This window comes from Balaenoptera acutorostrata, chromosome 8 (assembly GCF_949987535.1).
Source record: "Balaenoptera acutorostrata chromosome 8, mBalAcu1.1, whole genome shotgun sequence".
NCBI lineage: Eukaryota > Metazoa > Chordata > Mammalia > Artiodactyla > Balaenopteridae > Balaenoptera > Balaenoptera acutorostrata.
The window spans coordinates 81,494,486-81,518,705 of NC_080071.1; the positions used below are offsets into that span (position 1 = coordinate 81,494,486).

Below are 24,220 nucleotides of genomic sequence, written 5' to 3' on the forward strand. Positions count from 1 at the left end.
GGTGGGATAGGGAGGGTGGGAGGGAGATGCAAGAGGGAGGCGATATGGGGATATATGTTTACGTATAGCTGATTCACTTTGTTATATAGCAGAAACTAACACACCATCGTAAAGCAATTATACTCCAATAAAGATGTTAAAAAAAAAAAAAGCTCTGTTACCAATTAGCAACAATCTATTTTTGAGTGCCTGTCCATTTTCTAAACCTTTCCTTTTGAATTGTTAAGAACACTTTGGTAATTATGTAAGAGAGAAAACAGCCTTATGGGTTGGGCCACAGTGGAGACCAATCATCTTACAGTTTGTTCATCAGGTTCTCTGCCTGGGCAGGCCTCCGTATGCTCAGGACCCCTGCTATGATGTGTGGGATTTTGAATGAGTAAAGGCTGTCACCCTGACCACATGATGTGGTAGTTTCCTGAATGGATATGGAGAAATACCACATTTCCCAACTAATACAGGCTCTGGGTTTCCAAGATCTGAAGCAGTCTCATGGTTAACGAAAAAGAAGACAACTGTGAATTTGGTGGTTGGCAACTTCAAAGCTCAAGAGAGCATGGTTTAATTTTGTTTTCCTGGCTGAGATACAAATCTCCAAGCCAACCCCACTTCAGTGTCCCATGCTCCTGCCTGGTTTTCTTCTTTAAACCCATTTTTGCTACTCCTGGCATCTACTCCCTCCTGGCTTCCATTTGTCTCCAGCTGTTCAATGCCTACTATTTGCTGTCAAACACAGTGGCCTGCACCACATTTCTCTGCCTCCAGGTCTTCCATTCTAAAGTGGATGGTTTATCCTCTCATCGCTGGGAGCGCCTTAGCAAACACAGCCCTGAGCTCTGGCTTGGGTATCAGGCTGGAATGTGAGGGTGAATAAGAAGATTGAAAGTATTTAATGTTAGGTTCTCATTCTGCAAAGCATGGTCTACTGATTTCACAACCATTAAATGAGAATCAGCAGCCAAAATCTGAGTATAATTTAGGTAAGTTCCCATGCTTTCAGTCAAGCGATGTGACCAATTGACAAAGCTAAACCAACAAGCTGAAGCCTGAAGACACGGGTGTCAATTACAGGCATATCTGCCATCCATATGTTGTTCTCGTGCCTAATTCCTTATGAATCTAGCTCAGTCAGAGATACAGACTCAACATATATATAGCTATTTGTCTACACAGACAGAGCACTTACCTCTATGTCTTTTCATAATTTGAAACTGCCAACAATCTAATGTTATTTTGCTCTCCTATTTTATAACCCTCACGTTTGTAATGATTCATAAGTGAATAGTCTTGAAATCGATATTAAAGTATGTCATATTCTTAAAAAAGGAGGCATAACACTTTGAACTATATGTCCTCCACATTTTGTTGCGAATAAGACATACATTTATATTCATCTGTGGTCAATATATTCTATAGAGCAGAACAGATGAGTCACAGCAAAGACCAAGATAAAAGATGGTGAACACATTGGCAAAGCAGCAGAGAAATCATGAGCTAATCACGAAACAAAGGATTTTTTTCTGCCGAACAATTTAACACAGCAACATATAATATTTTAGAAGCAACTTCCCCTATACTTGTTTTATTATGATGGTTCTCCAAAAATCATACTTTATTACATTATGTGGATGAACAAAAGTGACATTGATGGCTATGATGGATTTTGCAGAGCTTCTCTCCTCTGAGTAGAGGTAGCTATTTTAAGATTCTAAGGGACAATTTGTCAACTTGATGGCAATCATAAAATGATGTCATTTTCTAAAAATGTGTTGCAAGCATCTCAACATGAGATGAATGAAACAACATTTGCTATCACTTAGGACAATCTCCATCCTCAGCAATCTAATTTCTAAGACACACTAGAGCATTTCCTCCTATTAAAGAAAATAAAATTGGTTTAGATTCCCAAGAATCTTGTGTTTCAGACACATACACACCCCTCTTGCACTTGTATGAAGACAACTCCATAAATGTGATGGAATGCATATGTGACACAGAAATGTACTGTTTATATTCACTGGCTTTAAACACGTCTGTGAAGATAAAACAAGCAGCAATTTGTTTCAGGAACTCACTTTGGGGGAGAGTTGAGCAAAAGTCAAGGGAGTTTGCTGAATGCGAGGGGAGTTGGAGAGCTGTGTCTTGTGCTGAACAACTAATGTGGCAGGGACCAATAAATGGCAGCAATCCTAAACATTGTGTTCAGCTGTATATCCTGTGTCCATCAGAGAACTTGACAAGAGTACTAGGCAGTTGGTTAAACAGTGAGTAAATCATCAGTTCAACAATCTTTCATTTCCACTTAAGTTACGCAAATACTAAAGCCTCCTCACCCCAATCTATGGACCTACCTACCCAACGCAGGATGCCCATTTATGACTATTTCCCCATTCAAAACTGCCCTTACTGTTTATTTGAATGAATGTTATTTGTTTAAAACATGTTGTTAAGAAGACGAGAGAAATGTGGAAAAAAGAGAAACTCCGGAGAGGATTTATCCCTGAAGACCTTGCACCCTCTGGGGTGGAGCTTCATTCTATTCTGTGGTGAGGTTCGCACATCAAATACTTGCAGCAGATTGCTACTTCCTGTATATGATCATATATATTGGTAGACTTTAGCTTTTTTGAATCTGCAATTTGATTTCCTAATTCAGTTGGGATAGAGGGTAGAAGACAGAGTCATAAGGGTTTGTTGTTGTTTTGTTTGTTTGTTTTATTTCTCTCCCAGCTCTTCTCCAAGACATACAAATTTGAGTGCCTGTGCTCTTCAGGAATCTCAAGGCCACTCCTAGAGATAAATCGACATGTCAGCATAACAAAACTGGTATGGTTTTATATTCATCTGTGGTCAATATATTCTATAGAGCAGAACAGATGAGTCACAGCAAAGACCAAGATAAAAGATGGTGAACACATTGGCAAAGCAGCAGAGAAATCATGAGCTAACTTTGGAAACTTGATCAGTTGGAAGTTCACCACATAACACGAAGATGGGACCCAGACATTGAATAATTTCGGATGGTCTACAAAGTTGTAAATATTTTCATTTCAATAAGTTATTTATTTATTTTTTTTAATGAGTGCACCATGAGGTTTTTCTTTACTTTTTTTTTTTTTTAATAATTCTTTATTTTATTTATTTATTTTTGGCTGTGTTGGGTCTTCGTTTCTGTGCGAGGGCTTTCTCCACTTGCGGCAAGCGGGGGCCACTCTTCATTGCGGTGCGCGGGCCTCTCACTATCGCGGCCTCTCTTGTTGCGGAGCACAGGCTCCAGACGCGCAGGCTCAGTAGTTGTGGCTCACGGCCTAGTTGCTCCGTGGCATGTGGGATCTTCCCAGACCAGGGCTCGAACCCGTGTCCCCTGCATTGGCAGGCAGATTCTCAACCACTGCACCACCAGGGAAGCCCCCAATAAGTTATTTTTAATGAACTTTTGTAGAAACTGCTTTTCCAATTATTAAGTGACAAAAAGACACAAATCAGGTTGGATTCTACACTCAATAACGTTAAAAATGGCATTTTCCTAATTATGCATTTTTAACATTATGCTCCAAAATGCATAATGTTGTAATGTCCATACACACACACACACACACACACACACACACACACACACAGTATTTTATAAGAGAATAGCTAAGACTGTGAGTTCTGGAGCTTGCGAGCTTCCTCTACCATTTAAAATTGTGTAATCTTGAGTAAGTTACTTAATCACTCAGTCCATTACTCTGGTTGGGTCAGACTGAGCTGCCAGCTCCATTTCTGCAGGTGCCCTTTCACTTATTCCTTGAAGGCTTAATTTTGCCAGAACCCATACCATAGGGTCCCCACACCCAGCTCCACGTCACAATCCTGATCAACAGCAGCCCTGTGACAGTAAAAATGAGCCGTTCTTTTATATCAAACTCACTTGCAAAACCACACATTTTCATACAAGTGTAGAATTTAACTGTTAACCTAAACCGAAAGTCTAAAAGAATCTTCTAATATAAAACTATATACTCCTACCAGAAGTGGTGCCGGAAAAAAATTGAGACTTCAGGCTGGGTATTTACTACAACTTCAAACTCAAACATTTTTATATTGTTCAGTTCAGTTTGATTTAAACAAAACATTTGCAAAAGAGATGCTTGGGGCCAGGAAAGTCTGTGGGCCAAATAGCCCTTCTGTCCCTAGATTTGAGCAAAAGTTCAAATAAATGTAAGTTTCTTAAATGGAAACACCTGCTTGCATTTATTGTTGTGAATTTCATTATGAGAATTTTATACAGGACACTTATGTAGTGAATAATGAAGTCCATGAACTTGATGGTGGAAGAGGACTGATCCTAATTACCAACAGAGTTTTGAGAAAATGCTAACAAAACTTCAAAATGCAACTTAAATTCAAAAAATTTCCTCTACCAAAAAACTTCTAATAATCATCCTACCTTTAATCTTTGGAATACTTATTGATATAAACTCAAATCTCCCAAATATATGCTAAATTGTCAGCTTGAAAAAGAAACAAGAATAGTGAGTAAACATATAAAAAGATGCTCTACTTTGTGAACAGGGAAATGCAAATAAAATCAGCAACAGGATGCCATCTTACCCAGTAAACCAGCAAAAATCAAGAAGCCTTGACAGTAAGTTTAAGAAGTGTGTGTGAGAACAGAAAGCGATATGGTCTTTTTGGAGACGATCTGGCAGCACTGCTAAAGTTAAAGAAGGTGTGTCCTGGAGAAGTCCCTGCATTTGTGCACCAGGAGGTTTAAAATAGCAAACAACAAAACAAAAAATGGAGATAACCTAAATGTCCATTCATAGAAATAACTACTTTAGGAAAGTATCATCTCCAGATGCTAAAACAGTGGCTAAAGTATAAGGAGAAACAGAGGAGGGTCTCAGAGTGTCTCCCTACAAGTTACTGGTTTATTACAGAGGGAACTGCTTTGGGTTGAATGCTTGTGTTCCCCCACCCAGCGGCCCAAATTTTTTGTTGAAACCCTAGTCTCCCAATGTGATGATATTTGGGGACGGGGCCTTTGGGAGGTAATTAGGTCATGGAGGTGAAGTCCTAGTGACGGGATTAATGACATTTTAAGAGACACCAGAGAGCTTGCTTCCGTCTCAGCTCTCTACCACGTGAGGATGCACTGAGACAATGGCATTCTGCAAATGAGGAGGAGAACCCTCATCAGACCCTAGACCTGCCTGTGTCTTAATCTTGGACTTCCCAGCCTCCAGAACTGTGAGAAATAAATGTTTGTTGTTTAAACCCCCTGGTCCATGGTGTTTTGTTATAGCTGCTCAAGTTGACTAAGGCAGGAACCTAGTAGCTTTAGAGGATAAACATGGCAGACACCATTGCAACTAAGTGACCAGCAATGGGACAAATTGACGTCATGTCTCCCCCCACAGGCTGCACTGAGGATACCCCACGGCTTCTGCTACATACCTGCCCCAAACAGCTTGGCTTGAATCTAATCGTGAGAATGCATCTGTATAAAACCAGACTGACGGCCATTCTACGAAGCAATGGACCTGTGTTGTTCAAAGTGTCAAGGTCAAGAAAGACACAGAAAGACTGAGAAACTGTTCCAATGAAAGAAAACTAAACAGATGTGACAGCTAAATGCAATGTCATCCTTGGATCCTGGACCAGAAAAAAAAAAACAGTGGGTCAATTGGCAAAATCTTAAGAAGATCTATGGGCTAGATACTATTATTGTATCAATGTTAACTTCTTGATTTTGATCACTGTAGTATAGGTATGTAAGAGAACTGCTTTAAGAAATATTCCTGAAGCAGTATTTTGAGGTAAAAGGGTATCATGTATGCCATTTATTCTCAAACATTTCAGGAAAACAATATTGTGTGTGTGTGTGTGTATGTGTGTGTGTGTGTGTATGTGTATGTGTGTGTGTGTGTTAAAGAGACAGAGAGAGAAACAGAGAGGCGAAAAGAGCTTGGAGGGAGAAAGAGAGAGAGAGAGAATGATTAATACTAAGTGTGGTAAAATGTTAAGATTTGGGGAATCTCAGTGAGAAGGGTATATGAGATTTTTCCACTATTTCTTACTTTTTAATAAATCTGCCAATGATAACAAGTGCTAAAAACTATATTAAAAAACAAAAAAACAAAAAAACCCGGACAGACAGAACCCTAGGACAAATGGTAAAAGCAAAGCTATACAGACAAAATCACACAAAGGAGCATACACATACACACTCACAAAAAGAGAAAAAGGAAAAAAATATATATATATATATCTATACATAAAAAAAGGAAGAGAGCAACCAAATCAATAAACAAATCTACCAATGATAATAAACTCTAAATACTAAACTAAGATAAACATAAAACCGGAAAAAAATTAGATCAATGGAACAGGATAGAAAGCCCACAGATAAAAGCACACACATATGGTCACCTTATTTTTGATAAAGGAGGCCACAATATACAATGGAGAAAAGACAGCCTCTTCAATAAGTGGTGCTGGGAAAACTGGACAGCTACATGTAAAAGAATGAAATTAGAACACTCCCTAACACCATACAAAAAAAAAAAAAAACTCAAAATGGATTAAAGACCTAAATGTAAGGCCAGACACTATAAAACTCTTAGAGGAAAACGTAGGCAGAACACTCTATGACATAAATCACAGCAAGATCCTTTTTGACCCACCTCCTAGAGAAATGGAAATAAAAACAAAAATAAACAAATGGGATCTAATGAAACTTAAAAGCTTTTGCACAGCAAAGGAAACCATAAACAAGACCAAAAGACAACCCTCAGAATGGGAGAAAATATTTGCAAATAAAGCAACTGACAAAGGATTAATCTCCAAAATATACAGGCAGCTCATGCAGCTCAATATCAAAAAAAAAAACAACCCAATCCAAAAATGTGCAGAAGACCTAAATAGACATTTCTCCAAAGAAGATATACCGATTGCCAACAAACACATGAAAGGATGCTCAACATCACTAATCATTAGAGAAATGCAAATCAAAACTACAATGAGGTGTCACCTCACACCAGTCAGAATGGCCATCATCAAAAAATCTACAAACAATAAATGCTGGAGAGGGTGTGGAGAAAAGGGAACCCTCTTGCACTGTTGGTGGGAATGTAAGTTGATACAGCCACTATGGAGAACAGTATGGAGGTTCTTTTTTTTTTTTTTTTTTTTTAAAGATTAGTTTTGCTTTTTTTTTTTTTTTTAATACTTTATTTATTTATTTTATTTATTTATTTATGACTGTGTTGGGTCTCAGTTTTCGTGTGAGGGCTTTCTCTAGTTGCGGCAAGTGGGGGCCACTCTTCATCGTGGTGCGGGGGCCGCTCTTCATCGCGGGGCGTGGGCCTTTCACTATCGCGGCCCCTCCCGTTGCGGGGCACAGGCTCCAGACGCGCAGGCTCAGTAGTTGTGGCTCACGGGCCCAGTTGCTCCGTGGCATGTGGGATCTTCCCAGACCAGGGCTCGAACCCGTGTCCCCTGCATTGGCAGGCAGACTCTCAACCACTGCACCACCAGGGAAGCCCTGGAGGTTCTTTAAAAAACTAAAAATAGAACTACCATACGACCCAGCAATCCCACTACTGGGCATATACCCTGAGAAAACCATAATTCAAAAGAGTCATGTATCGCAATGTTCACTGCAGCTGTATTTACAACAGCCAAGACATGGAAGCAACCTAAGTGTCCATCGACAGATGAATGGATAAAGAAGATGTGGCACATATATACAATGGAATACTACTCAGCCATAAAAAGAAACGAAATTGAGTTATTTGTAGTGAGGTGGATGGACCTAGAGTCTGTCATACAGAGTGAAGTAAGTCAGAAAGAGAAAAACAAATACAGTATGCTAACACATATATATGGAATCTAAAAAAAAAAAAAAAAATGGTTCCGATGAACCTAGGGGCAGGACAGGAATAAAGACACAGACGTAGAGAAGGGACTTGAGGACACGGGGAGGGGGAAGGGGAAGCTGGGACGAAGTGAGTTGCATGGACATATATACATTACCAAATGCAAAATAGATAGCTAGTGGGAAGCAGCCGCATAGCACAGGGAGATCAGCTTGGTGCTTTGTGACCACCTGGAGGGGTGGGATAGGGAGGGTGGGAGGGAGACGCAAGAGGGAGGGGATATGGGGATATATGTATATGTACAGCTGATTCACTTTGTTATACAGCAGCAACTAACACACCACTGTAAAGCAATTATGCTCCAATAAAGATGTTAAAAAAAATAAATCTGAATGCTCCTCAAAATAAAAAAGGAAAAGGAAACAACGAAGCAGGGGAATGAATACTGAGGACATTTTGTTTAGTGGCTCCTTCCCAGGAAGGGGGAGCTTGGGATGAGGAGAGGCAGGCAGAGGCCTGTGAAGGTGCTGCTCACGGCGTTTCATAAACAACACTTTCATTTGTAGTCTTTCAGGAGTAAACATGTGCTCTAGATATTCTTTTTATATATGAAGCATTCATAGTTTATAACCAGGAAATCCATATTTGCCACAGAAGGCGGTACCCAGTGCAACTCAAGCTTCCAGGGTTTGGCTGGAGAAGAGGGAAGGGTCCCTGGAGGAACTGATGTGTGAGAAGACAGGTGAGGGAGAAAAGAGCCTTCTGGGCTGGGAAAGACCCAGTCAGGGCCGTGCCTCACAGGTGCATGTTGCACACCAGGTGCTCAGAGGTGGCCCCTGGGCCTTTGACAAGGGAGCAAAGGGAGGCTGGGGTCCGGAACTACCACATCAAAGATTTTCAATGTTAGCGCTGGGGCAATTTAATGTGTCTGTATTTCCCCCAGCAAACTGGATAATTCATAAAAATTTAATGTCCAATTTATTGTAACTCACTGCAACTAGAAAAAAATATTTGGAAATGTTAGACATGTTCAATGAGAAATGATAGGGTGTGTGCTTTGAAAAATAAAGAAATCCCAGACCGAAAATGCAATTTCTCCTCACAGCCACATCCATTCTTGAAAGGCAATAATTAAAATGGGTCCTTTTAAAAAATCTCTGAACCGGTTTCATTTTTTTTTCAGAAGCATTGAACTGAATGCTGGGCTATTATTTGCAAAGCTAGGTAATATTTAAGCATTAAGTAAGGAAAAGAAAGATAATGCCTTACTACTTCTCTTGCACGACAATATTTGCAGTGCACTTCCCTTTCAAAAGAACATGGAGTGGTTAGAACATTTAAAAGAACTGTAAATATGCACAGACATCTCTCCAGTCATTTATTACATCATGATAAAACTAACTGTCCGATGAGGTGAGACAATAAGTAAACGATTACAATGAAAAGTAAATCACATATTCAAGAAGTGCTATGGAAACTCAGGAGAGGAAGAGATTGTTTGCCTATAGATTTAGGGAGGGTAACAGGTGAAGGGCTGCGTCTTGAAAGGCAAGTAGGAGCTGAACAAGATGAGAAAAAAGAGCAGCCGGTGGCATACAAGTGCACAGCATCCGTAGGAAACGCCCAGAACCTTAAGTGGCTATAGTGCGTAGCGAGGAAAGAACCTAATGGAAAGTGAGGCTGGAAAGGTAGTTTGGAACCAGGTGAGATTGAATCCACTGGGGCAGTCATCAAGAGCATGAACAGCACTCAGGAAGAAACATATCATGATCAGAAGTCTGTGCTCACGAGATAAGGTAGATTAAGTGTGGAAGGTGGATGGCTGGGTGGGGAGACCAGAGACGGGAAGTAGTTAGAACGCTGGAAAAAAACCTCAAGGACATTGCAAAAGACAATTGCATTGGGGAAGAAAACATGAGCGACTTACCTAGATCACTATGGTCAGGGCAATGCTTGAAATACTTAGGATGTAGAGCTGTCAGCACTTGGAGCGTGATCCCCTGCAGGGTGGCAGGGAATGGAAAGAATTCAGCATGGTTTCAGTTTGAGATTAAAGCATCAACTGAGACGTAAAACTCAGGAAAAAAGAAGAACAGATTTATGAGGCAAGAAAAAATGTATTCGATATGGATCCTGTTGAGTTTGAAGTAGCTAGGGGACTCCAAAATACAGGCATCAATAGGCAGTGCTGAGATACAGAGCACGAAGTAGAGATAGAGTTGGAAACATCAGTGCATAAGCGAGTTGTTGAATCTGTGGGAGGATGAACCAAGGAGGGAGGTTTTTTGGGGAGAGACAGAGAAAAGAAGGTCCTAAGGCTAGATCCCTGGTGAATTCCAACATTAAGTGGTCCATTTTCCCTACAGGTATTCAGTGATCTGAAAATATATTGAGGAATTCTTGATCCACTCTTCGGTGCCCCAAAATGTACTGAGTCTCTGCTTATTAATGAATCAAAGATGCCATTTTGAATAAGACTGCTTGTGTTAAATGGTTCTTTTAGCCATTAGATAAAATGATAAAAGACAGTTTCAGCCTCTGTTTCTGAGTAATGGCTATTGAGCCCATGTACACAAAGTTGTAGACAGCTTGTCTGGAACTGCTGCACAGAATATTTGGTCCTGCCCACCAGGGTCCACAGTACATGAAACTAAAGACAATATGGAGAAGGAAGTTCAGGGTCTGGTAGGTTTGAGATCTACCATGGATCAGAGTTACTCTCACATAAAATAATGAGGCCTGGTCAGAGACTAGGTCCTAAACCGACCTCCAACAGAGGGAATTCAGGGGTACTTGGGGAAGAATTTGTCCTTTTAATAATCCTTCTAAATGAATTTGTGATAGGATCCCCAAAGATGTCCACCTCCTGATTCCCAGAACCTGGGAGGTATGCTAACTTTCCCGGAAAGGGGGACCTTGCAAATGTGATTAAGGTTAAGGATATTGAAATGGGGAGAGTATCCTGCATTATCCAGAGGGCTCAACATAACCACACGAGTCCTTAACAGCAAAAGAGGAAAACAGAAGAATGAGTCAGAGAGATGTGATATATACAGGACTTGATCCACCATTGCTGGCTCTGAAGATGGAAGAAGGGGCCATGGCCGAGGAATCTGTTGGTGTCTAGAAGTTGGAAATGGCCTTCAGTTTTCATCCAGCAAAACAGGTACCTTGACCCTACGGTCACAAGAAGTTCTGCCAACAACCCGCATGAGCAGGAAACACACTTTCCCCTCCAGCCTGCGGAAAAGTACTCAGCCCTTTTGACACCTTGATGTTAGCCTGGGGAGACCGCTGTGGACTTCCTACCTACGTTATGGGAAGATAATATATCTGTGTTATTTAAGCCACAAATTTGTAGTAATTTTGTTATGGCAGCAATAGAAATCTAGTGTCAGTGCTGGTGTCTCCACAAAGTCACAGAAGCCCAGACTCGGTCAAGTTCTGATCATTTCTTTGGGCCCTGAGAGATCACGTGTCACCATTCAGATCACTCAAGGTGGCAGCAAAAGGCATCAGTGTCAGCTTACAGGAACGGCACAAGCCCAAGGGCACAACCGCACCCTTCCGGTGCGCTCACAAATCAGAGACCCACAACTTCAACCTGCTGCTAAACACAGGTCACAGAGTCTCAGCAGCAACAGGTAACACCCCCCTCACATGTTCAGGAAGTAAGCCACGTGTGTACGCACAGGTTAAGTGTGTGTTTACTGTTTAAACTCCTTTGAAAGTGGTGTTCTATTGGCTTTAAGGCTTATTCACTTTTACTGGAAAGCCCCATAGAAATCTGAGTATAATTCTAGACTTTCATTTTATGATATTAAATTATACTTCTGGCTGCTGATGGTGCCCTGGGCTGAGGGAGAAAAGGCACTGGGTCTGAGATCATCAACCTTGCTCTGTCACCCTGACCATATCCACTTCAACCTCCCTGTGACTCAACTTCCTGATCTATTTTAGACTTTTTCCTCTAGGTCTAAATGTTTATGATGATGGGACACCAAGAAATGTAGCACAATTTCTCTTTTCTCATTCCCAACATACATTTCACGTGGAGTTGGTATACATAAACACCAGAAGAAAGAATTCTCAGGACAAAATTTAGCTTGAATCACTGAACACACGTGAAAAATTTAAATATTCACTATTAGCTTAAACGTGTGTCAAAGGATATTTTTGTGAACAGACAAATGTTTAAAATAAACACACCAAAAGCTGTTACCAGTGGGTGGTGAGATTACGGGTGATCACTGTTTTTATTTTTCCATTATTTTCTATATTTTGAGTTATCAAGTTAATAAAGGTTTTCAAAGTACAGCTGTAAAAAGAGACTATTAGATGAAAATTGGAATTAAAAAGAGAACATAGAGCACAGTTATTACAACCCTCTGAAACAGTGTCAGGAAAGCTCCTTGACCTAAAGAAAAGCAGCAGAGTTTTGAAGAACTTAAATAGCACTCAACATTCACTGATAACCTCATACAGCTCTGGTGATTTATGAAGTGTTTTCTTGAAAACATAAAACGCTCTTCATCATGGGGCTGGGGACGGACTGCTGCTCAAACTCTGTCGCCCACACTTCCTGCATTTGAATCAATCATTTTCTGCAGCCCGCCCAGAGTTTTATTCTGTCCCAGCCTTGTGACTGCTAACAGCATCTGAGGGAATGACAGTGACACCCCTGGCCGAACAGTGAAGCCTGTGTGTGCCACTGAGGCGCCCACAAGGGGAGGGGCTGGTGTTAGAACAACACCAGCACCTGCTGGGCTGAGTCCTATTTATCCAAGAGCATCCGTTCATGCCAATTAACATTTTAATTTATTTTTTAATCTTTAAATAGCCTTTGGTGGGAATCTTGAATTCAGTTCCATTCAGGATACTTCAATTTGTGACAACTGAGCACATTCCATATGCTTGTACTTCATTATCATATTTCATTGAATAGTAAATGTTGTTCAAGTTTTTTTGTTCGCTTGTTTGCCAAGTCAGATGTTCACCAAAGTATTTCTTCTAAAACATACCTGAGAATTTCTTTACTGCAAACCAGGCACTTAGGTTCCCTTTCACACGCCTAACATGTACTTCTGTCATCTCCAAGGGTGACCTTCTTTCTTACATTTAACAAGCATTTCGTAAATACTACTGTATGCCATCTTGCTGTCCTGGAAATCTGGAAACAATAACCACAGTGCTTATCCGGAAGGTCTCAGGGTTTTGGAAATGTGAGGGCAGAACCACACTTCATTCTCCATGTCCAGGGGAGGCAACAGGGATATGTGTCATGCATTTACATGCCAGAGATCGGATTAGTTACCAGTAAAGGATGAAACGTTATTTCTGGTACAAGCCTCCCATTCTTACGCCCATTTATCCTAAAGGCGATTTCCAAGGTACACCTGCTGGGGAATGGATTTACACTTGGGCGTGAATTCAAGTCAATGTCCATCTTGTGTCTTTAAGGTTGACTTCTAACTGCTGAAGGAAATACGCTGGACCTTGTTAGGGATCAGGTTGCCAGGAGAATGATCTGGGAAGGAAGACTTTGTTGTCTTTTCAACAGCTCGGAAATCACACCAGACAGATCACAGGAAAAGATCATACTACCTTTCTCAGGTGTGAGAAGGAGGTGACAGAGACAGAACTTGAAAAAAAAAGAGGTTCTTACTGCTTTTCAATGGCAGGGAAGAGGTGTGGAGTGTGGAGGATGGTTCAAACTCCCCCCACTCTGGTCTATACCATAGTCACGTGGGTGCTAAGAGGAGCCTGGCACAGACGTTAAGCCAGAGAGCTGTAATTACACAGACTGGGCATGGGAACCAGAGAGCTCGTGGTCTTAAAGCAGATGGAGCCCACAGTTCTCTGCAGGAATAGAAAGCAGGAAATGAGGTTACAGGCTTGCCTCTGAGCCTCCACCAAGTCGGAGGAACCTGTCTTGCCCACCTTTGTCACTGCTGGCTGTCCTTCTGACAATTCTGATGCCACTAGCCCTGTTCTTTGGGTGTATAAATGCTATTCCCTTCGTTACATCCTCAAATAACCACTTTGTGCTACCATTTTCATCTCTGAAATACAAATTTGGTTGTAGATCATTTGGAGCCATTCTACCTATTGCTAAAATCAGCTATTTAATCAATAATGGTGTTATTAAAATGAAAAAAAAAAACCTGAACCATCTATGAAAACCTCTTAAAAAGAATAATAACTCCCTAGATTTTTAAAACTAAGGCATATCTAAAGGTTTTACTGTCCAATCTTATCATCTTAAAGACAAGGAAACTAAAACCCAAAGAAGCTTAAAGACATGGCCAAGGTTACAGAGCCTGGAAACCATTGCTTCCTAATAATAAAAAGATACATTTTTCAAATTGATTGAATAGCAACCACATAATGGCTTTTGACTTGGAAAAATGGAAGTTAATAAATGAACCTTCCCTGTTAGCACTCAGAAAGGTCCTGAAAGAATCTTATCTGTGGATATTGGTATGCCAATAAATTTTATTACTGGCAGTTACACAGGGAACTTTTATAGCTATTGTAGATATACAGGCTTTAAAGTAAACTGGAACACTTTTCGTTGGAAAATAAAATCCTCTTTTGAATAAATGTCTGATTTTAAAATAAATAATGTAAAAAACATGAAAGTAAATGACTTTCAATATTAGTTCTCCAGATTTGGATTTTCTTCTTCAAAAAAGTTACTGAGCTCTGACATCACTTTCATTTTTGTGAAGGTTACTCAGCTGTAGTTAATTCCCATTTTCTCCTTCTGAAGAGTGTGACAAAGGGACTTTTAAGAGCTAATCAAATAAACAATCCGTGTTTGAAAATAACTTAATTATCATATTTCATTGAATAGTGAATTTTGTTAAGTTTTTTTGTTTGCTTGTTTGCCAAGTCAGATGTTCAGGCCTGTGTTCTGTTTATAGAATGCGTGTTTTGAAAGCCCCGAAGTTACTGGTCATTTTGACAGCCTTAATTAGTCATTTAGATTGGTAATTACTAAAATAATTGTATGAAGAAAAGCTCGCTGTGGTCATCATAAATGGTGTCATCTTTTTCAGTAGACCCTCCTCCACATCCTATCGTTAAACTCTGCCATTTTGGTGTTTAACGTAGAGAGCTGCCTCGCTTCCCCAATTCTACATGTCAGGGGAGGAGGGTGTGCTGAAATTGAATTAGGAAAACTGACTATTTTCACATTTAGCAGCACAATTAAAGGAACTTTTGATGATTCGGGTCCATTAATTCTGCTATTCTCAGAGGCAGACACTTCCACTGCAATCCAGTTACAAATATTAACATTTTCAAAGGCAAGTGTTTTGCTCTATTGCCACTAACTCGGTCACATTCATTAAATTTTATTATTTCTACATCATTTAATGTAGGTCAACATGTCAAGTCCAGCAAACACAAGCATTTCTTTCCAGCCCACTGACACTGCTGTGAATGATAAGAGGCGAACAAATCTCACTTCAGTGGGAAAAAAACCCTCTCCTTTGTAAACATGAACATTCAAATCAAGACTACAAAAGACAATGCAACAGATGTAATGCTGCAACTGCAACTACGCCATGCATATCATGCCAGAAATGTATTTCTACAGAAGGAGAAGAATCAAATGATGCCCCTTTCAAGAGATGAAGGAGCCATTGTTTGCATAGTTTAACACGCTCCGTGCCACTCCTGTCCTGGGGAAAGAACCACACTGACAGAGTGTCCAAAGTTGGTGTCACTCCCAGTATCCCACTCTGCTGAGATGTCATAAATGAAAAATTGCTCAGCAGAGCAAAAGTAACCGCAGCTCTTCTCTTGTTGAGAAACTCTTTTTAAAAACCTCTTCCTATGGCTAGTACTCTGAGGTTTCCTTTTCTCTCTTTGCTCTCTCACATGGGTGCTAACTGCATGTTTAATGAGATCTGCCTGTCTGCCTGGCGGACCTGGTCTTCAGAATAGACTAATCATGGGGAACACAGACTCCAGAGTCAGACTGCCTGCATGTGACTCCTGGATGCATCAATTACCAGTCATTTGATCTGGGGCAAGTTCCTGATCTCCAAGCACCTCTTTCCTCATCTATAAAATAGGAATAGAAATCCTTCCCCATACGGTTGTCATGAGGATTAAAAGAGATTGTACGAGTCAAGTACCTGGCACATAGGATGTGCTCAATATCTTTCTATTAAATTGCATTTCTGCCACTTACCAACTAGACCGTGAAGAAGATGGCTCAAGGAACATCATAAGCAGATACTGACAACCCTGACATTTTGAAGTCATAACTCCACTACAGTCTCTCACTGATGTACACCCAGCCCACTCTCCCGACTTTCCTTAAGCACTCATTTGCAGTGGGAAGGGAGACTCCCGCCCCTTATTTTCATATAGTCAATACAGCGTAAAAGTAGTGAAATTGACACGTTCCCTTCTCTCAATGGCACTTGCATTTGAAGGCAGAAAGCCTGGAAAAGAGAAATAAGAAATTAAATAAGTAGAAAGATCTCTTTAGATAGTGGTAAGAGCTATGAGGAAAGTGAAGCACAGTAATGAGCCAGAGATGTCTGTAGCAGAGGGAGGCTGGGCAAAATGCTTGCATTTGGGAATCCAAGATGACCTTCCTGAGGAGATGACATCTGAGAACCTGAGGGACAAGGAGGAGAAGCCGTGAGAACTCCGGGGCAGAGAAAGGGCAAATGTAAGGACCCAATCATCTAATGTCCTAATTTCACAGATCAAGAAACTGAGACACCAGAAAGGGAAGTGACTCAGCAAAGAGTCACAGAGCCAGGGCTGGAATTCTGGTCTCCAGTCTCACGGGATCTGATGTTTACTACACCAACTCCCAAACTGGCCAAATGGTTCAAACTGCATGAGGGAACTTCAACTTGGCCAGTCGTGGAGAGGAAAGAGTGTCCGAAGATGGTGGTAAAGGATAGCCAATCAAAGGGGTCCTGGACCACATTAATTACAACATGTGGAGAAATCAAGGTCTTTAACTCCATGGAATCCCATCCTTAGGACATTCAAATGAGAACAAGAAAAACCATTTTTTTCTGAGAGTCAATGACTGAAAGAAAAAAGGTTCATCATTTTCTGATTCTAGCAATCAGATATTCTGATATAACCAATTACTTTCAAATAACTAAGGGTTTCAATATGATGGCAACATAAATCTTCTAAAGCAATAAGTAATCATCATTGCATGTCCTACCGGAGTTGGAGTGATTCTGCTTTCAAATTCTCTGGTAAATGAGGTGCCACTGGCCTCATCCTGGAACCCATCTTTAGGGTTATAACCAGGGTGAGAACTTTTGCAGATTCACACTGCAACTATGTCATGTACGTTATAGAATTTTTTCCTTAACCTAGAAGCTTAACTTAAGTTCACTCTACAATTAAGGTGCTAGATGGAGGAGAAAACACAAAGCAAATAAGCAAGGGACTTCCCTAGAGTCACTTAGCAATGAACAAATCTCATTTTTATCCTTAGGTGGTCTAAACTTTATCTTTGTCTCAAGAGGCTCTTTCAAAGAGTTGCAGAATAAACCACGGTGTACTAGACCCTCACACAATTGCCTTTACCTGACAATACACTGCAAAAATACAGCTAAAATTGTAGCTTTGTGTGTGTGTATGTGTTTCTCACATTTCAATGTGCTTACAAATCATCAGAGGATCTTATTAAGATTCACATTCTGATCCGGGAGGTCAGGTATAGAGACAGGGATTCTGCATTTCTAATGACCAGGTGATGCCAATGTTGGCCCATGGACCACATTCTAAGGAATGAGGGTCTATCACTGCATCATGCTGCCCTTTGTGAAAAATTACAGAAAAAAGACTATCTTGTCTTTGGAGTCTCAGTACAAGTTAAAGCTGACCATGTCTAGAGCAAATTATCTTCTTTTATCTTATGGCCCTCTGAATCTCACGGCTGATCATGTTTTCCTCTTTGACTTGGTTCTCTAGGATGCACCCTTAGCCAGACTACAGGACTTAATGGTCAGGCGTTTTATATACTGATCCTACTCCACTGACCTGCTCCTGACTACATCGACCTTTCCTAACACTGCTTTTTGTTGTTGTTGCTAATATTGCTTTTTACCTCCTTACTATATTTTTCGTTGCTGCTATCTTACATGCATCTTTGTAAGACGCTTGGAATCACTCCTTTGAATAAGATAGCGTGTGAGAAAAGAATCTCAGCACAACCCAGTCAAATGGAAATATGCACCGTCAAGGACACACGATCCATTGGAAAATTTCAGGCCCTTGCTTGGAGTGGGTGAAGTGATTGAGAATGGAGAAGCAGCCAATCCTGGGAGAGAAGTGGACTTGAGAAGGATTAACTCCACCCTCTTTCACAATTCGCTTATGGCTTTGCCAGATAGATGGCATGGGGATAGCTAAGTAAGTTCATGTTTTAAGGACTTAACCACTGAGCTCCGGTTGTCTTGGGAAGATCTATTATTAACACGGGTAACTGGAACAGCCTCTCCTGTGGCTTCTAACCTCAGAAGAAAACTGAAGCGACCCCTCACGGGTACTCTGAAATGCCAATAGGAAGGACAGATTTCTTCTTCCTTAGGTAGAGCTACCCATCAAAAGGCAACATTAACCAAAGTAAAATCCTTGTGTCTTCCAACTTAGAGATGCTATTGGAAGCAGCTACAAAACTGGTTGCTATTCAGGATGCAAAAGAGGTTCCATGTCAGTTACTTAACTCAGAGCAAGGTATTAACCCTATGAGTCTCAATGGCCTCCTCTGTAATCTGTAACTATAATGACTTCATCGTAGGATTGCTCTGAGAAATAAAACAATGCTGTGTCAGGCACTTTGCAGGTTCTCAACAAATGGTTTATTATATAACAACTATTACTGCTCTCTTTTTTTATGCTAGGCCTTAGAGAAAAAGGTTGTAAAGAAAGAGACAGACGAAAACGTTTATTCATTCTTTCATTTTTTGACCTATGTAAAAGTTCTCTAGAGCCCACCGTTGTTACCGTTTATTTTTAAAGTTACCTCTGCAATGCCCCTGAGAAGTCAAAAACATGAGTTGATACAGTCAATAATAACATTCAACCTTGATTTTGTAAACTAAGTTTGTGTTGACTTCTTCACCAGGCTAGGGACTTTCCTCATTTGAAAACATAAACGTGGGATTGGGATTTGTGCTAAAGCCTGTGATTTCTGCTAAACTGTAAACACCCTTGTTATGAAGAACCCTGTCAAAAAAAACTGAAACAGAACAAGACGGTGCTGGGAATGCCAAACAAACAGGCCTCTGCTTTGCATACTGCTTTCATTCTAGACACTGACAGTAAAACAAGTGTTTCATTTTTCTTCAATATCACTTCCCACATCATTTCACTGACTCTTACTCCACGCATAGGAGTTTTTGGAAATTCTAGTGTCTCCCACTCAATTTCTTAAAACCCTTCTTACTCTCAACTATTAAATATCACAAAGTTCAGAGGGAAGGAAAGTCTTCCTTCTAAGAATTCCTCCTGCCCCTGTAAACATGTTTCCATATTCATAGTTTCTCAACCAGAAATCTTCAGTCGGTCAAAGGTTCTGCTTCTTATTCAAAGCTGCCTAAAATATCAGAAGGAGTACCACTGGGGAACAGAGGTAATTAGGAAACACCAAATCAAAGCAAGGATATGGAATTTGGGGGAATACTGAATCAATACTCTCCTCTCTTAGCCTTTCTGGGTGGGGAGGGAGAAAACACACTGATTAAGTACAGGTGCTTTTAGCAGGATGTTTCCTCTTTAAAAGAATTTAATAAATTTGGATACAATTCAAACATAAGTTGCAGAGCAATTTTTGTGTAACAGCAGAGTAAATGTCCTAAAGAATACATGTAAATAAAGTGGTATGTTCTCATCTAGGAAACACATAAAAGGCATTAGGCAAAAATCGACCAGATGATTAGTTGGTGTTTGGTAAACCTCCACCTGCCTCAGTGCTCCCTCCCCATCATCTGACCCTAGTTGGTTCTTACCCTCTCTGTTACTCAGTCTTGCATTCCTGTGACCCACCCAATCATGTTCCAGAAATAAAAGTCCATATCTCTCAAACAAATATAATATATATGCAGAAAAGAGCACCAATCCTATGTTTATAGCTTAATCAACTGTAGAAAGCTATCTAGATGAACTAATTCATGTGAAAGTACAAATGCACTTCGCACATTTTAAAAGAAGAGCTTCTTAGCAAAAAAGAATCTCTAATTAGTGGCCTTACAACTTTGTGGCCAACACAGTAGTATATTCAACCAAAAAAAATAAAACACTCAAGCCCTGACATGAGAGAAGTGCTCCTAATCATTTTTGAACTGAGATTCTGCGATACACAAGTTTGCTTTGTGGGACTACTATGAATGGGGGGCGGTCAGGAAATACTTAAGCTGTGCTTGATCCTGAGATTGGCCTTTGCATGAGTTGTGATTCATTTGTTTTCTATGAAAAACTTTTAAGATAACTAAGGAGGAAATATTTCTGTTTTCAAAATCTATGGCTTTTGCTTATAATTGTTCTCTATTGTTCTCTTTTTTTTTTCCCAACAACTTCATTGAGAGACCTTTGACATATAAAAATTGTATATACTTAAGGAGTACAATTTGATGTTTTGATGTATTGTGGGAAGATCACCACAATCAAGTTAAATGACTTATCCATCACCTCTACCTAGTTACCATTGTGTGTGTGTGTGTGTGTGTGTGTTGGGAAGATTTAAAGATCCTCTTAGCAAATTTCAAGTGTACAATACAGTATTTTCAACTATTGTCACCACGCTGTACATTGGAGCTCCAGAACTCATTCATCGTGCAAAGGTGACCAATCTGTACCCTTTGATGACCATCTCCTCATTTCCCCTTCTGCTCCCCTCCCCACTCCAGCAACCACTGTTCTACTCTCTGCATCTATGAGTTTTACCATTTTAGATTCCACACATACGTGAGTTCATGTAGTATTCGTCTTCCTGTGCCTGACTTATTTCACTTAATATAATGTACATAAATGGCAGGATTTCCTTCTATTTCCCTCTTTTTTAAGGTTAAATAATATGTGTGTGTGTATACATACACACACACACACACACAATGGAATATTATATATCCATTGTAATGGATATATAATATTGGCTATTGTGTAAAATGCTGCAATGAACTTGGGAGTGCAGATAATTTTTCATTATTATTCTTAAGAGGAATGCAGAATAAGGTGGGTCCTCCCTAGAAGTCTGCCTGCATATGAGCTACTACAGTGCCTTGGGTTAAAACTAAAATCAAGATTGCTTTGGAATCCCCCTCTACTTTCCTCAGCAACTGCCCTAAAAGTAGGCCTCCCGGTAAATGCCCTCACTCAGCATCTCTTTGTTCTCTGATCTCCATAATCCAAACACATTTTGAAGATTTCCTGTCCTATTATGTGTATGTTTGTATGATATATATGTATTTATATATATTTATATATTTTTTGTATTTATATTTTCGGTCCCCAAAAGACAGATTTCAGAAAGGATACTGTATGAATCCAGCAGTGAGACAGGTTTTCTCAGCAAGACTTTCTAGTGTGTCTCAAATATTTTTTCAGTAGATGACAGCTTGCTCCAATACACACTATTCCACTTCCTGTACTGAAGTGAGCTCCCCATAATCTTCTTCCCCCAGACTATTCATTTTCTCCCTTGACAACTAGGATTTGAGGACTTGAAGCAACAAGCACGAAGAGTCTTAAGGAAGTGGATCAATGTAAGCTAAGCTTCATCTTCACTGCACAGTCCAATTACAAGGTTTTAGGTTCAAAAGGGATGCTCTGCCCCACAGAATCCCACTGAGTTTGGGTGCCACCTCAGAGAATGCATCACTTTGCAGTTTCCCTTTAAGAGTTAACTGATGGGACGGATGCCAGGCACATGACTCCGTGCTGCCAAAATCGCTGCCCAAGCTGCCTGACTAGATGGGTACAATCCTTTGATATGTCTTGGCAAAAGCTGGCTCCAGAGTGTTGGCCACGGTGCTGAAGTGAGGGGAGGGGGGGCAGGGACACCTTTCCCAGCGAATCACCCCTTCCCCCAGCTCTTTTTAAGACACTGGGCTTATTCATTTTGACAAGATACCCTAGGATTTCAAATCTGACATCAATTTGGAGAAAGTAATGTGTGTGTCTGCGTACAAAGGTATCTAGGATACATATTCTTTAAAGGAAAGTCGAGTGCTCCAAAAACTCTAGGAGAACCCTGTTAAAAATAAAACAAAAATCAAAAACAACATTTAGGGCTGTTTATTCCAATTGAATGCTACTTATTTCTCTGCACTTCTCTACCAGATCATTACTGAGATTTGGTAAAGGGAATCAACTGCAAAATAAAGTTATCTTAAAGCAAATGGCAGACAATGACAAAGCCACAATCCTGAATAATCATTCCAAAGTAAAAATTATGTTCTATGCATGCCTGAAGATTTTACTATCTCTATTTTTACTCCAGCTGAACCTTTTTTTCAAATGTTCTTTTTGACCGATTATCCTTCCTGCCTTGAAAATGTGCATGCTGATATCAGAACCAGGGCAGCCCCTGGCACAGGGTCTGCTAACAGTTAAATCCCCTCTGGGTACCTGCAGACTGCAGCCAGTGGTAAGTGAAAGAGAAGGCACCCTGGCCACTGACTCCTGACTCATTTCACACTCCAATCACCCTCACCCTCTTGGGCATCTGATGCCTCTTTCCTCTGCCAGGCAATTAGCTTCCGTTCTGTTCAACTTTCCGACCTCTGGCTTTAGAGAAAAGTCCTGGCTGTGGGAACTGGCTCTGGGCAGCTCTTGGCTCCCTCCTGATGGGTGACTTGCAAGAGTAACACTTTCTTTGACACTCTTAAAAGAAGCCGTTTAATTCCTAATGATATTTCCTGGCAAAAAGTAAAATGAAACCCACAACGTGGGATTCCGGTCCAGCAAAGGCAGGCCAAGAGTGTCGCTGCTGAACCCAAGTCTTGCTTTAAGTCTGTTCCCACTCGCTTCCCTTTCCCACAAGAGTTCATTTTTCTTCCTCCTGACACTTCCAACCCGGAGTGTGACACCTACTGGAACTTAGGAACATCTGGGGAGGTATGGATATGATTTGGGCATCAGATGAGAACGTCTGGCTGCTGCCCCAGGGATTTCCCGCGGAAATCACCCAGCTCTCTTAGAAGGCGTTTCAATAAGGAAGTAACCAGTAAAGTTGGCGGGAGAACCCTGCGAACATCTTAGAAAAATACCAGAAACCACTGGATACTTAACGACCCACGTCTTCTCCAGTCCAGTTCCCTCAGCCCTTTCTGGACTCCTATAAAGCGGTTTGTGGGTTTTTACCCCGTGGAGGGAGGGGGGTGAGAAGTGCATTTATTTCCGCGAGAGCGTTCGGGTGAGGTTCCCAGCTTCAGCCCAGTCGAGGACCTCGGATCACACCCTCTCCTCCTGTGCCCTAGTCGCCAGGGGTGAAGGGGGCGCGCAGACCCGAGGACCGAGGGGTTCCGCTCCGTACACTCCCCACCCCTCGGGTCTCTGGCACCCCACAACCTAACGCCCACGGGGCTCGCGATGCTTTCCCGTCACCTCCTCACACCCCCAAACCCAGGCACGTCCTCTCCCACGCTGCGCTTCTGCTGCCCGCGCGGCTGACCCTCTGAGTGTCCGCGGTCCCCAAACGTGCCCCCGGTCCTCACGCGTCGTTGCCGCTGCCTCGCGGAGGCGGCGCTGGCGGCCCCGGGCGAGGCGGCGGGGGAGGCCGTGCGGGGGCGGCGGAGCCGGGGGCGGCAGGGAACGGGGCGCCGAGGGCTCCGGGAGGCCGGGCTCGGGCCCCCAGCAGCCCGGGGCGCACGGGGAGGCGCGGAGGACGCGCCGCACTCACCCGCTGCTGCTGCCGGCTGCTGACTGCCACCGCGGCGGCGGACGCGGCGCTGTGCCGGAGCTCGGCCGCCTGCCCGGGTCGCAGCAGGCTCCGTGTGAACCTGCGGGTCCGCTCGCTGGCCATCGCCCGTCGCGGGCCCGGAGCGCGCGTCCCGCCGCCCTCGCCGGCGCCGGCCTCTTCTACCCACCGCCGTTCAGGAAGCGGAACTCGGAGCCTCTCCCCCCCCGCCCCCTTCCTCGCTCTACTCGCAAGAGGCGGGTTTTTCTCTCTGACACCCCCCACCCCCTGCGCTCCGCCGAAGCTTCGCGACGACTTTCCAAACTCTGCGCTCCTCCGGGTGCGCGCGGCCAACTCGGCAGGCGGCCGCGGCCCGGCTGCTGCGCCTCTGGAGCGGGGGCCGCGGGACGCGCGTGGGGCGGCTCCAGCCCGCGCCAACCCCCGGGCTCAGCCGGCCACCCGC

The 24,220-nt window shown here is 42.0% G+C and overlaps 1 protein-coding gene across 2 annotated transcripts in view; it reads right to left on the reverse strand.

Moving 5' to 3' along the window:
• Positions 1–23,965, reverse strand: part of DOCK10 (dedicator of cytokinesis 10) — a 289,663-nt gene extending 265,698 nt beyond the window's left edge. For both annotated transcript variants that reach the window (XM_057551337.1, XM_057551336.1), the window contains exon 1: positions 23,761–23,965. In XM_057551337.1, coding sequence (XP_057407320.1) covers positions 23,761–23,883 — 123 coding nt within the window. In that variant the 5' untranslated portion in view covers positions 23,884–23,965. The remainder of the gene's footprint in view (positions 1–23,760) is intronic.
• Between the last annotated feature and the right edge of the window lie 255 nt (positions 23,966–24,220).